Source organism: Ascaphus truei, chromosome 7 (genome assembly GCF_040206685.1).
Source record: "Ascaphus truei isolate aAscTru1 chromosome 7, aAscTru1.hap1, whole genome shotgun sequence".
Lineage (NCBI taxonomy): Eukaryota > Metazoa > Chordata > Amphibia > Anura > Ascaphidae > Ascaphus > Ascaphus truei.
The window spans coordinates 95,656,657-95,674,155 of record NC_134489.1 but is presented as its reverse complement, the minus strand read 5'-3'; the positions used below and the strand labels follow the sequence as shown (position 1 = coordinate 95,674,155).

At 46.2% G+C, this 17,499-nt stretch overlaps 1 protein-coding gene across 8 annotated transcripts in view; it reads left to right on the top strand.

Annotated features, from left to right (window-relative positions):
• Window positions 1-17,499, top strand: part of LOC142499707 (histamine N-methyltransferase-like) — a 37,364-nt gene that overhangs the window by 14,378 nt on the left and 5,487 nt on the right. Inside the window, exons 1-6 of one of the 8 annotated variants that reach the window (XM_075609483.1) lie at window positions 4,812-4,856; window positions 8,352-8,483; window positions 10,851-10,914; window positions 12,788-12,995; window positions 14,569-14,618; window positions 16,103-16,210. In XM_075609483.1, the coding sequence (XP_075465598.1) occupies window positions 12,859-12,995; window positions 14,569-14,618; window positions 16,103-16,210 (295 nt within the window). In that variant the 5' untranslated portion in view covers window positions 4,812-4,856; window positions 8,352-8,483; window positions 10,851-10,914; window positions 12,788-12,858. Of the gene's footprint in view, window positions 1-3,797; window positions 4,358-4,809; window positions 4,857-8,351; window positions 8,484-8,505; window positions 9,655-10,063; window positions 10,915-12,787; window positions 12,996-14,568; window positions 14,619-16,102; window positions 16,211-17,499 lie in introns of those variants that run through there. The other 7 variants (XM_075609487.1, XM_075609485.1, XM_075609488.1 and 4 more) reach the window with 7 other exon arrangements.

Genomic DNA, 17,499 nt, shown 5'->3' with positions numbered 1-17,499 from the left:
CGCACACAGACACACAGACACAGAGACTCGCACACAGACACAGAGACTCGCACACTGACACACAGACACAGAGACTCGCACACAGACACAGACACACACACTGACTGTGCACAGACACAGACTCACACACAGATGCAGAGACTCGCACACAGACACAGAGACTTGCACACTGACTGCACACAGACATAGAGACACACAGAGACTTGCACACAGACACAGACTCGCACACTGACACACAGACACAGAGATTCGCACACTGACACACAGACACAGAGACTCGCACACAGACACAGAGACACAGAGACTCGCACACAGACACAGAGACTCGCACACTGACACACAGACACAGAGACTCGCACACTGACACACAGACACAGAGACTCGCACACTGACACAGAGACTCGCACACTGACACAGAGACTCGCACACAGACACAGAGACTCGCACACAGACACAGAGACTCGCACACAGACACAGAGACTCGCACACTGACACACAGACACAGAGACTCGCACACAGACACAGAGACTCGCACACTGACACACAGACACAGAGACTCGCACACTAACACACAGACACAGAGACTCGCACACTGACACACAGACACAGAGACTCGCACACTGACACAGAGACTCGCACACTGATACACAGACACAGAGACTTGCACACAGACACAGAGACTCGCATACAGACACAGAGACTCGCACACTGACACACAGACACAGAGACTCGCACACTGACACACAGACACAGAGACTCGCACACAGACACAGAGACTCGCACACAGACACAGAGACTCGCACACAGACACACAGACACAGAGACTCGCACACAGACACAGAGACTCGCACACTGACACACAGACACAGAGACTCGCACACAGACACAGACACACACACTGACTATGCACAGACACAGACTCACACACAGATGCAGAGACTCGCACACAGACACAGAGACTTGCACACTGACTGCACACAGACACAGAGACTCATACACTGACTGCACACAGACATAGAGACACACAGAGACTCGCACACAGACACAGACTCGCACACTGACACACAGACACAGAGACTCGCACACTGACACAGAGACTCGCACACTGACACACAGACACAGAGACTCGCACACTGACACAGAGACTCGCACACTGACACACAGACACAGAGACTCGCACACTGACACACAGACACAGAGACTCGCATACTGACACACAGACACAGAGACTCGCACACTGACACAGAGACTCGCACACAGACACAGAGACTTGCACACTGACTGCACACAGACACAGAGACTCATACACTGACTGCACACAGACATAGAGACACACAGAGACTCGCACACAGACACAGAGACTCGCACACAGACACAGAGACTCGCACACAGACACAGAGACTCGCACACAGACACAGAGACTCGCACACAGACACAGAGACTCGCACACAGACACAGAGACTCGCACACAGACACAGAGACTCGCACACAGAGACTCGCACACAGACAAAGAGACTCGCACACAGACACACAGACACAGAGACTCGCACACAGACACAGAGACTCGCACACAGACACAGAGACTCGCACACAGACACAGAGACTCGCACACAGACACAGAGACTCGCACACAGACACAGAGACTCGCACACAGACACAGAGACTCGCACACAGACACAGAGACTCGCACACAGACACAGAGACTCGCACACAGACACACAGACACAGAGACTCGCACACAGACACAGAGACTCGCACACAGACACACAGACACAGAGACTCGCACACAGACACACAGACACAGAGACTCGCACACAGACACACAGACACAGAGACTCGCACACAGACACACAGACACAGAGACTCGCACACAGACACACAGACACAGAGACTCGCACACAGACACACAGACACAGAGACTCGCACACAGACAGACAGACACAGAGACTCGCACACAGACACACAGACACAGAGACTCGCACACAGACACACAGACTCGCACACAGACACACAGACACAGAGACTCGCACATAGACACACAGACACAGAGACTCGCACACAGACACAGAGACTCGCACACAGACACAGAGACTCGCACACAGACACACAGACACAGAGACTCGCACACAGACACACAGACACAGAGACTCGCACACAGACACACAGACACAGAGACTCGCACAAAGACACACAGACACAGAGACTCGCACATAGACACACAGACACAGAGACTCGCACACAGACACAGAGACTCGCACACAGACTGCACACAGACACGGAGACTCGCGCACAGACACAGAGACTCACACACTGATTGCACACAGACACAGAGACTCACACACTGACTGCGCACAGACACAGAGACTCGCACACAGACACAGAGACTCGCACACAGACACAGAGACTCGCACACTGACTGCACACAGACACAGAGACTCGCATACTGACTGCACACAGACACAGAGACTCGCACACAGACACAGAGACTCGCACACAGACACAGACACAGAGACTCACACACTGACACAGAGACTCGCACACAGACTGCACACAGACATTGAGACTCGCGCACAGACACAGAGACTCGCACACAGACTGATCACAGACACTGAGACTCGCACACAGACACAGAGACTCACACACTGACCGCACACAGACACTGAGACTTGTGCACAGACACAGAGACTGGCACACTAACTGCACACAGACACAGAGACACACACACTGACTGCCCTCAGACACAGAGACTTGCATACTGACTGCACACAGACACAGAGACTTGCATACTGACTGCCCTCAGACACAGAGACTTGCATACTGACTGCCCTCAGACACAGAGACTTGCATACTGACTGCACACAGACACAGAGACTTGCATACTGACTGCACAGAGACACAGAGACACACACTGACTGCACACAGACACAGAGACACACAGAGACTCGCACACTGACTGCACAGAGACACACATACAAATTGCACACAGACACAGAGACACACACTGACTGCACTCAGACACAGAGACACACAGAGACTCGCACACTGACTGCACAGAGACACACATACTAATTGCACACAGACACAGAGACTTGCACACTAACTGCACACAGACACACACACTGACTGCACACAGACACGGAGACACACACTGACGACACAGAGACACACAGAGACTCGCACACTTACAGCACAGAGACACACATACTGATTGCACACAGACAAGGAGACTTGCACACTAACTGCACAGAGACACAGAGACACACACACTGACTGCCCTCAGACACAGAGACTCGCACACTGACTGCAGAGACACACATACTGATTGCACACAGACACAGAGACTTGCACACTAACTGCACACAGACACACACACTGACTGCACTCAGACAATGAGACTCGCACACTGACTGCAGAGAGACTCGCACACAGACACACACACACACTGCACACATCACAGAGACTCGCACACTGACTGCACACATTACAGAGACTCGCACAGACACACAGACACACCCCCTAACTGCACAGAGACTCGCACACTGACTGCGCACAGACACAGAGACTCGCACACTGACTGCGCACAGACACAGAGACTCGCACACTGACTGCGCACAGACACAGAGACACACAGAGACTCGCACACTGACACAGAGACTCGCACACAGACACAGAGACTCGCACACAGACACAGAGACTCGCACACTGACACACAGACTCGCACACTGACACAGAGACTCGCACACTGACACAGAGACTCGCACACTGACTGCGCACAGACAGAGACTCGCACACTGACTGCACACAGACACACACACTGACTGCGCACAGACACAGAGACTTGCACACTGACTGCGCACAGACACAGAGACACACACACTGACTGCACACAGACACAGAGAGTCACACACTGACTGCACACAGACACAGAGACTCACACACTGACTGCACAGAGACTCACACACTGACTGCATAGAGACTCGCACACTGACTGCACACACACAGAGACTCACACACACACAGAGACTCGCACACTGACTGCACACACACACAAAGACTCTCACACACACACCCGAGACTCGCACACTGACTGCACACAGACACAGAGACTCACACACTGACTGCACAAATACACAGGCACACAGCTGGTTTATAAACTGCAGAACAACACACAGAGAGAAGGAAATCACACAGGGAGATATCTCTTGTCCTCCTACAAGTTAAAACTGCGGTTAAATCTACTTACAGTATCACCTTTTAAACACTATTTTGGAAAAGGAAATTTGATCTCTTGACCAAGAAAAAACAGGAAATGTAGGGTTGTAACCAGGAAATCTGACATTTAAAAGTGGAAAGACAGGTAAGGTCACCCTTAGCCCCTGCTCTGGCCCGTGCCCCCCTCTGCCTCCATGCAGGGTACAGTTGTCCTGGCGCTCCTTCCTATTGATGTGGTGGCCCTGTGTATATACCTTTTAGTGATTTAACTACTGTACTGCTATTATGCAGACATTAGGGGCTTTCTGTGTATATATTTAATACTGGTAATATTTGTAAAGTGGGTGCTTCTTGTTTCCCCATTTAGTGGTGCAGGTTTTTACCTAGTGTGGACCACATCCTATGTATGTATGATTGTATGTAAATGGCGGTATAATTATATGCCCTTGGCTTGTTTGCAATCTTTTCAGTACAGATACAAATACCGGTCAGTCCGGTTCAATACCGGCTGCTGCTAGGAGGCTGGGGAGTTTCCTCCATCCTGATTAGCTGCTGCTGCTGTGTAATGCAGCCAATCAGGATGGAGGCAGAAGGAGCCTGGGGGTGGGGCCAAAGAGCGGAGGAAAAGTATGGAGCAGAGAGAGGTGAGGCTGTGTCGTGTGTGTGTCGTGTGTGTCGTGTGTGTCGTGTGTGTCGTGTGTGTGTGTGTGTGTGTGTGTGTGTCGTGTGTGTGTGTGTGTGTGTGTGTGTGTGTGTGTGTGTGTGTGTTTTTTCTGTGGCTGTCCTGTGGGGGTGAGAGAGGATGAGGGGAGGGAGGGTGAGAAAGGATTAGGTGAGGGGAGAGAGGATGAGGGGAGGGGGGGTGAGAGAGGATGACGGGAGGGAGGATGAGGGAAGGGGGGGGAGGGAGGATGAGGGAAGGGGGGGGAGGGAGGATGAGGGAAGGGGGGGGAGGGAGGATGGGGGGAGGGAGGATGAGGGAAGGGGGGGGAGAGAGGATGAGGGGAGGGGGGGGAGAGAGGATGAGGGGAGGGGGGGGAGAGAGGATGAGGGGAGGGGGGGGAGAGAGGATGAGGGGAGGGGGGGAGAGAGGATGAGGGGAGGGGGGGGAGAGAGGATGAGGGGAGGGGGGTGAGAGAGGATAAGGGGACGGGGGTGAGAGAGGATGAGGGGAGGGGGGTGAGGGGACGGGGGTGAGAGAGGATGAGAGGGGGGTGAGAGGATGAGAGGGGGGGTGAGAGGATGAGGAAAGGAGGGGGTGGGAGAGGATGAGGGCAGGGGGGTCAGAGAGGATGAGGCGAAGGAGGGGTGGTGAGAGAGGATGAGGGGGGGTGAGAGGATGAGGGGAGGTGAGAGGATGAAGGGGGGTAGATAGAGTAGTGGCTCGTGAGGTGAGGTGGGGGGAGGGGGAACTGTCTGCGGCCCTACTAAGTAGAGATGTGTGAATGTCTTTAAAAAGGTAAATTTTCTGTACATTTCTAAAGAGAGAATGAGATTCATACTGTCCCCGCAGGCTCACACAGGTGAACACACCTGAGATTCCTGGGAGATGAGTTGTTTTAAATATGTAGAAAGGTCAACTGCACCTCTTTCCTGCCCTCCATTCTCAGGCAAACGTCACCAAGATCAAAGTATCTTTCTCGCCTCTCTCGGCCGGAGAAGAGAGAAGCTCGCATATAAAGTTATTGTCCCCTTTCTCCCCACATACCACTAACACGAGTTGACCTGTCTAACTTGTGTTAAATCGTATTTAAAGTGGCAATCCAAGCAGGCAAATTATTTAAATTGTTTAAACATAGGATCCAATCTTGGGATTCCCGGCGCTTAACCCCATTAATTTCAGCTCCGGGACTCCCTGCTTCCAGAGATACTTTGCGCCGTAGGGAGCGCCGGCAGCCTCTCCACTTGCAGGGATCACGTAATGGCTCCCACACCCTGCTGGCCAATAGGAAGCCGTGACGTCATCTGGTGCCGCTTCCTATTGGCCCACGTGATGCGAGAGCTTTTAACAGCAGAGATACCAGCACCCTCTTCATTGGCAAGATTCTCTGGAAGCAGGGGGCCCCCAGAGTTTAAATTAATGGGGTTCAGCTCTTGAAATCCCCTGTTTCAATTCTATGCTAAAAAAAACACCAAACATTTTTGCCGGCTTGGATTGCTTCTCTCAACCAGTTATAAATGTAAGAATATACTAATATATTTAAACATATTACATACATTTATATTTGATTTAAATATGTTGCTTAATATTTATAAGTAACACAAGTCCAATATGCCAGTTCTGTGAACATGAGCAAAAGTTTCAAATATCTCCTGTGCAAAGCATTCTTGTTCTCTAGAGAAGAGCTGCTCAACTCCAGTCCTCAAGACCCCCCAACAGGTCAGGTTTTCAGAATATCCCTGCTTCAGCACAGGTGGTCCAGTCTTCATTTGAGAGACCTGTGCTGAAGCAGGGATGTCCTGAAAACCTGACTTGTTTGGGGGGTGTGGGGAGGGTAGAGAGAGGGAGCGGATGGGCAAATCACCCCCCTCCCCTCCCCTCAAATCAGATTCCTGGATTTTCTAGCATTTACCCCCCAAGACGGATTTGGTCGGTTTTAATACGTGCGGGTTAATCAAAATCCGCCATTGGATACAAATCCGTCCACGGGTTGCAGAGTCTGCGGAGTGTATTGGTAACTAATAATAATGAAACATCCGCAAAGCGCATATCGCTCTTTTTGAGATTGATCCGTGGAAACCCGCGGACCAAAGGAACCGACCGATCCACTGAGGATCCAAATTCACCGAGATAATTTGCCCATTTCTAGTCTTGAGGACTGGAGTTGAGCATCACTGCTCTAGATATACTGTAACGATATACAAAACTGTATGGTGCACTATCTATAGAGTCAATGGCTTATATAAGCATAAGTTCTCTGATACTGTTATAACTTATCTGTGTACAACCCTTGGGTATCAAATATATAGACCAATTTATCCAATAATAATAACACCACTAATCCACTGTAATTCGAATAGTTGGCCAGAATGCCACAGTCACTCTGGTAAGAATCCTCACATATTACTGTCCAAGCATAAGTGCATCGAAGTGGATAAACAATATATGGTGTGAATGAAAAGGAGTGATAAACTCACATTTGATTGGTCTTCTGGATGATTATCCTCCAATAGGGTGTACCTCCGTCTTCCGCAGCATACAGGTAGATCAGTTTCAAGGAAATTGGAGCACTACTTACACCAGTTTGAAAAAAATCATATGCAAGAGAGTGTGTCCCATAAAAATAAGAATGTAATGAATCTTGAGCATCAAGCTACATAACGGAGCTCTGTTATATACTGTATGCATGGCAAGGACTGGGCCTTTCATCCCGTTGTTTGACCAAGAAACATTGTGTTGTATTGTATCAATTTGACTTTAAGGGTTGTACAGTATGCAATAGATTGTTTATTTAGTTTAACACATTAGTTGCACAGATTTCATCTTATCCTTAGTATATATGTAACCCATATTCCTCCCCCCAATCGCAGATAGGGTGCATATGAGGAGAATCTATATGTATTACCGGTGTGGTGCTTTACCTGCTAGGCTCACAGGAGGTCTGAGCCTCCGCCAGTGAGAGCCTGGGGTGTATCCTCTGGAACAATACTATATGGTACAGCGCCTCCACCTGCGATGGCTCCCAGCAGAGCGGGAGTTGTTCCTCGCAGGACACATTCAAATGAACACATATATATATATATATATATATATATATATATATATATATATATATATATATCTGTTTACTATATGGGCAAAACAATAACATCACATAATAGCAACACAGCCGTGTCACCTTCTGCCACTAGCTGGCAGCTATAACCTTGCCCCTAACTGGGCTATACCCTTACACCTTACTCCTCCCCCAACACCGTGTACCCAGAGTCCCACGAGTCCTCTAAGAAACCCAAAACCTATAGGCGGGATCGGGGTAACTGAAAAAGTTACCCGTGAGTGACAAAATGCGTCAGGGAGCGTCATCACGTCGGACGCATTGACACTTACGTCATTACCGAGCGCTGGAGCAGACTGATCCATGCGCGAGTGCTACAGAGGCTTAAACAATACGGAGCCACTTTCTTGGACTTTTATACAGCATTACCAGCCCTGGATTCCTGTTGGGACGTCGATCCTTTACATTTGGAGACTGGGATTGCCCCAAGATGATGCAGTATTAACCGGATGGTGGTGATTATAATCACACAATGCTTGATTTTATTGTACTTTTGTAAGTGCATTTTTTACCCCCTCCTCCCCTTCCCCTCATTAAATATACAATTTTACGCTATGGGCGTGCGCTCTCTCCTCTTTTTTTACTTCTAGATTCCCTGTGGACGTGGTTTGTCCATATTGAGAGCAGCCGGAGACCCTCTACACCAGCACTCACATTTTTATTGGAACTAATCTGAGGACTGGTTTATCACTTTTTTGCTTTTTTCTATATATGTTGTTATATAATTATATGTATAATTTCTTTATATGGTTTACAGGTTTTATATATTTGTGCTAGAATTGAATAATTAAGGGATTCACTATTATTAGTCAACACTGTGTAGATATAATACTTTATTTTTAGCAAGTATATTTACTTATTTATTGGTTTACCTTAATCAGAGGCGCTGCTTTCTTTTTCTGTTTGTCCTATATATATATATATACATACATACACACTATATAAAACCTGGAGAAAAACTACATAGACTAATAAAACCTATAAAACATGTGCATCAAGTAAAAAATAAAACTTAATTCCTCCTTAATTGCTACATATTACTGCTCACATACAGTATGGCTTACATTAACAGGCATAGCAAAATTGGAGCAAAAGTCTCTTAATACGATCAATGGCATATCATTTTTATGCTCCATAATATCCATTAGTGTTATCTATTGATTCAACAGCTGAATCTTGAATATAAATAACATACACAAAAAAAGAGGAAACTACCCATGCTTGTCTTAAATTATATTTTACACAGCTAACATATTAAAAATATCCAGTATTATATAGGTTAAAGCTCTAAAACTCCAGGCGTTACTGAAATCCCTGATATCTGATTGCTTGGAATTCCAGGCATTCTTCATTCAGTAATGCCATGAAATTTTTGGCAACCTGCCAATTCACCTTTCGGAGATACAGGGGGAGCGTTGAGAATAATAATTTTAAAAAAAACTGCCACGTGTAAAACTGCTAACAGTAAATACCTATCTGGTCAAGCTCCAGCTGCATCTCTGTTCCTCTCCTCTGACAGCATGGCAGCATACAGTATGCAGGCTCTCTCTCTGCTCTCTCACAGAGCTAGTGCTGCTGGTGCTGTCAGAAGCTGCAGTGCCCCAACTGGTAACTTTGTTACTTCTAACAACATATTTCTTCCACAACTTGAATAGCTTCTGCTAAGGTAATTTTTATTTGGCTTTTATTTAGTTTGTAGTGAAAATCACTGTCCTCCCCACTTCTCTTCTCCATCTCCCCTTGACCAACCTCTCCCCCCCCCTCTTCGCCCCCTCCACTCCCCCCCATACCCCCACTTTCTCCCCCTCATCCCTTTCCCCCCTCACCTCCTCCCCCTCTCTCTCCCCCCTCACCTCTCTTTCCCCCCTCACTTCTCTCTTCTCCCCTCCTCCACCTCTATTTCTCCCCTCATCCACCTCTATCTCCCCCCCTCAAATCTCCCTTCTCACCTCTCTCTCCTCCCCCTCACCTCTCTCCTCTCCCCTCATCTCTCTCTCCTCCCCCCTCACCTATCTCTTTTCTCCCCCACCTCTCTCTCTCCTCTCCTCTCACCACTCTCTCTCCTCCCCCCCTCACCGCTCTCCCTCCTCCCCCCACTCACCTCTCTCCCCCTCCACCAGTTATTACTTAACTAATTCTCTCAACTCAAGATTCTGCTCTCCTATTACCTCACCTCCTTTAACCTCTCACCTCTGGCAAATTCCTTCCTTTAATCATGCAGTCATCACACCCATTCTAAGGAAACCGTATCTTGATGCAGCCTCTTACAGCATCTACCATTCTATACAGTATCTCTTCTCCCCTTTGCCACCGAGCTCCTGGAGAGGCTTATACAGTATACTGTACAGTAAAACACTTGATTCACTGTCTCTCAATGAGCAGCCAATTATACATGTTTTAACTGCTCCCTTTATTCTCTCTAGAGCAGAGGTGGCCAATTTCAGTCCTCAAGGGGCACCATCAGGTCAGGTTTTAAGGATATCCTAAGCACTTATTCCCATGTTCTGTTATTTGTAGTATTTGTTATTTATACGATTGTCACATGTATTACTGCTGTGAAGCACTATGTACATTAATGGCGCTATATAAATAAAGACATACAATACAATCACTGCTTCAGCATCTGTGGCTCAGTCGAGCCACTGATTGAGCCACCTGTGCTGAAGCAGGGATATCCCTAATACCTGGCCTGTTGGTTGCCCTTGAGGACTGGAGTTGGCCACCCCTACTGTAAGATTGTAAGCTCTCAAAAGCAGGGTCATAGTTCCATAGTAGATGAGGTTGAAAAAAGACGTACGTCTATCATGTTCAACCTATGCAAAATTTAGACGACAGATATTTATCCTATATTTGTATTTACAGTTTATTGATCCAGAGGAAGGCAAACAAAACCCCAGTGAAATAACATATAATGATATCTTAAAAGGTGAAAAATGAATTCCTTCCTGACTCCACATATTGTCAATCAGATTTCTCCCTGGTTCAACCTCCTATTCCTTTTGTATCGGTCTGTTGGTTTGTTCTTATTTGTATGTCATTCTACTTAATGTAACTACTGTGCATTGCTGCAGAATACGTTGGCCCTTTATAAATAAATTATAATAATGAGCAAATTAGGGTGATATATTAACACTAAGAAATGCGGGATCACATTATCAGTGTCAATATGGTTTTTATTTTTTCCAACAAATTTAAAAATGAAGAATAAAACATTTTTGGAACATCGTAGACCATTTTGGACAAAGAACTAAATGATACACCCAAAGTTCTGTATGAAAGCCTTAAATGTATCTCTTTCACTACTTTCTCCTTCATTACTCACATTGGGCGTTTCTAGTATTTTCCGTTAAGCTAAAAATAGGCACATTTAGTTCAACCCAGTGTGTCATTTATACGTAGGAACCATAGCTGTGAGCTAGATGAGCCATTTACACGACGTTATAAGTGTATAGTACACTTTAAATGTCATTGTGCCCCATGCTTCCAATCAACCTGGATCAAAAAATGGTGTGACTATTCAATATACCTCTCTATGAAAAAAGCGCAGAATCACTATTTCATCTGGAAGATACACAGCTAGTTTGGTTCATATATACACAGACATTGGCTTTCCCTATTTGTTATGTGTCTGTAGTTGTACAATGAATCCATCAGTTGCTAAAACAGGGGTAGCCAACTTAAGCCCTCAAGGGCTACCAACAGGTTAGGTTTTCAGGAAATCCCTGCTTCAGCACAGGTGGCTCAATCAGTGGCTCTGGCTTTGACTACAGGGACAGGACAGAATCATTGTACATTAACTATACATTTATATACTGTATACATGGGAACCTATTCACATTACTAACTGTGAGGCTCCTCCATCTGTCACTCCAAGGAACCTAAGTTCAAGAACCTTCAGTCTCCCATCCCAGTATACCCTGCAGGTGACAGTTGGAGTGGCTTCTTTTCTGCGTTCACTCTATACCATGTGATGGGATAGGGGCGTTACTCTGCATGAGCCCACACTGTTATTTCCTTAAGGCCCTTAACCCCTTAACTGGCTTAGTAGGCCCTAGGGGGGGGGGGGGGCTAAAGTTTTTAACTGTGCAAAGCACCAATTTATTAATATTGTTTCTAAATGACATGAAGTAATAATTCCAGCAGGACAGGGCAATGTTTAGGAAAAAACAAGCCAGATGGGGGAAAGTGATGATCAGCCTTCGTCAGGCTGAGGCTTGACATTTGCCCAGATTCAAAAATTAGTTTGACTCCTATCTCAGGGAAACATTTATTTTATTTCATAAAAAAGGATTACATTCCAACCGAGTCCCTTTCTTTTGTGTCCTGCTCTTTCACATCCTTGGCCTCTGAACCCGCAATTAACTTTTTTTTAGACAATGTAGTTAGCCAATGAGAGTGCTTCTAGCTAAACTGTTTCCCCCTTGAATAAAATGTCATCAGCAATATTCTGAGCATATGGTAGGGTTGTAACTTGTAGCTTTACCTCTTCAGGTGTCCACAGATGAAAGATATGGCTACTAGTTCAATGCAGGGTCAGTTCAAGATAGAGCTGTGTGCCTTGGAGTTAAATCATTTCCAAGATCTGGGAAAAAATCACCATGGACGCATCGGTTCAGGCCTAGTAAAAAGTATTCAAGGGCTGGAGAAATGTGTAACGTCAATAATAATAAGAATAAGAAAGTCAAATAGTACTATTCAAGAATGGGAAAATTGCGCCCCAAAAAATAGCATTGCACATAACATTGTAACAATGTCTGCTACATCTGTAACTGCATGTGGTATCTTTTCTGATTTGACAGAATCCGGATTACAGATGACCTGTCTTTACTGAAGACCACACCTTGTTTCCCCATCAATCAATAAAGCACCAATGGCTGCCACGATGAGACCTTTGCTCTTCGATACCATTCGATATGTGGAATCCCTTAATCTGTCCAAAAAGTATTCACCTGAATATGAGAATATGACTATGTTTTTTGACACAAAACTGCCAGATATACTGTCAGGGTAAGTGAGATATTTTATGCTTTCAAGTTCTTTACATTTAAGTTTGTTCTCTAATCTAATTTGTTGAGTATTCACTATCTTAATGTGTGCATGTATCCCTTTTATTTTTACACACACACAAGCATTATGTAAGAAAATGTGCTTTTGCTATGTGTACAGTACCTTTTCATATTGGTAGTTTCACACTTGCCAATATAATTGTTACTAAAGCTGGCTTACTGCTTCTGCCTGGTTTGTACTTTATTAACCCATGCCATGCTGTATTAGCCGCAGAATGGAGCATGAGCATATTTTTACAGGGTATACCTATAATATCGGAGTTAGCTAAAAGGTTTACATACTTACACTTAGATCTGTAAGGCAGTGCTCAGCCTTGGTATGCCACAGGCCTGAATAGACCCTACTGATGTTCTGAGGCTTAGCACTGTTTAATATCTCAAGGACTTAATGTGCTTCTTTTAACCCTTTCTGTGCCAGAGGGCCGTGCCACGGACCCTACGGCACTTCTTGATCACGCGAGCTCTCTTCGGAGCAATCGCGTGATCCGTTTTAGATTACGGCCGTTTGACTGAATGTGATGGAGAGGGGAAAAAAACTGAGTAAAGGGCAATGATGTACGGTGTACATCGTAAGGAGCAGAGATGGTGAATATTCCACCTGAATCCAAAGCGGATTGGCCAGTTCCTGTTGAGCTGTACATTTTCACGGATTACTCTCAAAGAGACAGATTTGTGTAAAAATCGGACCAATTACAAAAATGAGGGTGAGAGGGAGAGACTGACTCTCAAACCTCCCACCACATAGATTAGGGAGACATGCCTGTGCTGAAAAAGGAGTACCCCCGAGGTGCCCTGGGAGATATGCTAATTGCTGTAGAAAGTATATTTAAATGAGTCACATGCCACAATTCCTAAAAGGATTGCCATACATATGTTGAGTTGACAAGCCTAGGGCACCTAGTGACTGGAATGGTGCCCTGGTGTCAGACCCAACAGGATTAGAACCCAGAACCTGTGCTTCGCGCCAGCAATGTGAGCTATGTCACCTGATGGTAGAATCCCTGACAGAGCTCTACTTCTCACTGAGTGATCATCCCTGTACAAAGCACTTTACCCTCCTCTGGTATAGAGAGCTACATCTAATAAGCAGTCTTCTACCGGAGACTCCTTCTGGCGCCGGAATACACCTTAAAGTCCATTTATTTGAATGCGCATGAGCACCCGTGAAGTGCCAATTGTGCATGCGTGGTCGGCAAGCGCTCTTTGCGCATGCGCAGTCGGTGCTCACCAGTGGCACAGAAAACCGGGGCAGACCCCGAAATACCGGGACTGTCCCGGCTAAACTGGGACATCTGGTCACCCTATCTCAGGGGCTTAAAGTACAGTACTGTATACACAGCTGCATGGTTATTTTGTGCAAAAAAGCTAGCAATTATTTCTCAAAAGTAATGTCTGCTCTGAAATGATTCAATGAAAACGTAATTGATTTGACGACAGCAGGGGGAAATCTGACCCGATCTCAATGAAGTCTGACCCGATCTCAATGTGCTAAACGGCAGTCTCTCTCTTTACAGTATAGGAAATGGAAAGTCAATCAATGTCTTGGGTGTGGGCAGTGGATCGGGTAAGTGGTTCTTATTATACTGTATTGCAAATAGTATCTTTCTTTCAATTCAGATGCAAAGAAAGGATAGAACTTATAATGCTAAAAAATAAGTTATCAATGAGAATGAACAGTGGGGGGGGGGGAATATATAGTCTGGCAACAATCAATAGAGAAATGGGTGCTGGGGCTAAGAATATATGTAAACAAAGCCCTATAAGAAAATAGGGGGAAAGGGAGGCCCCTATTGTAGCACTCCTAATTCTAGTGTAATGATGAGTTCATTTAAAGTAAAACTTTAATAGTATCAAATAGTTAAAATAAAGTTGGACAAGCTAACAAAAATTCCTGTGCTGGAGAGGATGTGGTCAAAAGGGCGACATGGCCCACATTTGGTGGTCGTGTCCAGAGATCCAGAGGTTCTGGACTAAGGTCCAGACTCTTCTTCAAGAGACCACAGGGTTTCTTTTCCCCTTAGACCCCATGACCTTTGTGCTGAGCAAACCCATTGATGACCCCCCCCCTGAGCAGACTGGTCTCATCCATTCTGACTGCAGCCAGATGCTCGGTCGCGGCGGCCTGAAAGCAGACTAAGGCCCCCGCGAGAAGTACGGTAATAAGAAGAATAGATGAAGTAATGACAATGGAAAAGCTCACAGCTATGCTCCACAAAAAAATGCCACAGTTCTTGAACACTTGGGATCCCTGGATCGAACCGCAGGGCTTGGGCCTACACTAGATTTGGAAATACCAGACACAGGCGGAGGATGAGGTCGGAGACGCCTCCCCCCTACCCCCCCCCCCCCCCCGTTTGTCTGCCCCTCCTTCTCTCCCGCCCCCTTCCCCCACCCCCCCTTCCTCCCCAACCACAATTTCCATTGGCCAACATACTGTTGAACCCAGTTAAGAAATGCTGTCATGGGCCTATGACACTTCTGTATCAATGTCTGTATTTGTTGCTGCCAATAAAAAAAGATTGATACAAAAAAAAATAACAAAAATTCCAAAGCTTATGGATGACAGACTGAAGGCGAAAGGACATAGCTCCAATTGTATCAAGAAAGGCTACCACAGGGCCAAATACACTGCCCGTTCTACCCTTTTGACCAATAAACCACCTCCATCAAGTGAAAAAACAGTCAGACTTACAGGCACCTATAATAATCAATGGTGGCCTATTTATACTGTGCTTCAACGACACTGGCATGTGCTCCTAGAAGATCATGACTTAAGGGAGGTCTTGAATCCAAAGCCCTCTACAGTCAGCAGGAGAGCTGCTTATTTAAAGGACATCTTGGTACACAGCCATTAGGAGCGTGAAGCAAAATCAACGTGGCTAGAGAAGAGGCAAAAAGGCAATTTCAAATGTCAGGGATGCCAGCGTGCCAGTACATGCAGATAACAAACAAGTTTGGTAACTGGGATGACTCACATATCAGGCATATGAAGAAATTCACAAACTGTAGGACAACTGGTGTAATCAGTGTCTTTTTGTATTAATACAGGTGAAATGGATTTACACATTGTTTTAAAAATACAGGCAAAATACCCTGATGTCCCCATCAACAATGAGGTGATTGAGCCAAGCTCAGAGCAGCTTGAAATCTACAAAGGTATTTAACTCTTCTAACTCTTTAGTTAATAAACCCCTAAGTTTTCCTTCTACGCAGTAAGTGTCTCTGGTCACCAGTTATGAAGGATCCCTTCAGGGGGAGCTGCTGGAATTGAGCTGCCTCTGGGTGTTAATATAACCAGTTTGCACAGCTTGTCCTGTTTTCCATGTTGTGTTAACATCTGCACTCCCCTGCCCCCTTTACCTATAATGACACCAGACACTTGCCTTCCTTTTGGAAGAACAAGGCCACATTTTTATTGAATGTATTAACTTTAAAGTATTCAATTTCTTAAAAATAAAATAAAAACCCACTGCCAGGTTGCCCCAACATAGTACATAGTCCAACTGCATAGAAGTGACACCCGCTGCTACCATTCCATGATATAGATTACTAACCAGCCCCACACAGTGGGCATACTCTTCTTCACCAACCTCCTTATTCCTGGGCTCCCAGCCTGGCAAGCCAACCCTGCCACCGACAGCTATGACAGCAACCACTCAACCTTCATAACCCAAAATGTTTCTATATCTATATATTTACAATGTAAAAGTAAACCACATAGTACATCAAAGCCAAAACAGAGGGGACAGAGGGTGGGCTTGTTACACTTTGGAGGGGCCACGAGGTAAGAGGCCCCTCGCCTTCACTACTTCCCTTAAACCTGCGCTCTAGCACCTGCCCCTAAGCTACAGTACCCTCTCACACATTAACTCCTTCCTAACCCTAAGCCCTGCCTAACTGCAACATATAGTGAGAAAGGGTATAGAGATTGCGAGAGACTGAGTAGTGACTTACATATAGGTTTTGGTTGATAGTCCAGTGGAAAATATACAGTCAAGGCTCTGATATCATCACCAGTCTGCTTTAAGGTCTGGAGGTGGGTCCTGGGTTGGTATGTGTCCGTCCCGCCCGCTGGGCCACTCTGACACTGAAGGGTTCCTGCACCGCTTCCAGGTGTCGCGTCTCGTCGCGTCACTCGCATCTAGCAGTCCCCCTTGTTGCCACACCTCCGTACACCTCCCGGCAAAACTAACTATGTGTACTGAGTACACAGAGCTATCCCAGCAGCCAGCTGGCAGAGTACCTGTAGGGACTGTGCTAATTCTGCTACGCGTTTCGCACAATACTGGGCTTCATCAGGTGGATGTGCGAAATGTGTAGTGGAACAGAGTGTCCCAGCGCGCGGGACGGACACATACCAACCCAGGACCCACCACCAGACCGGTGATGATATCAGAGCCTTGACTGTATATTTTCTACTGGACTATCAACCAAATGTATATGTA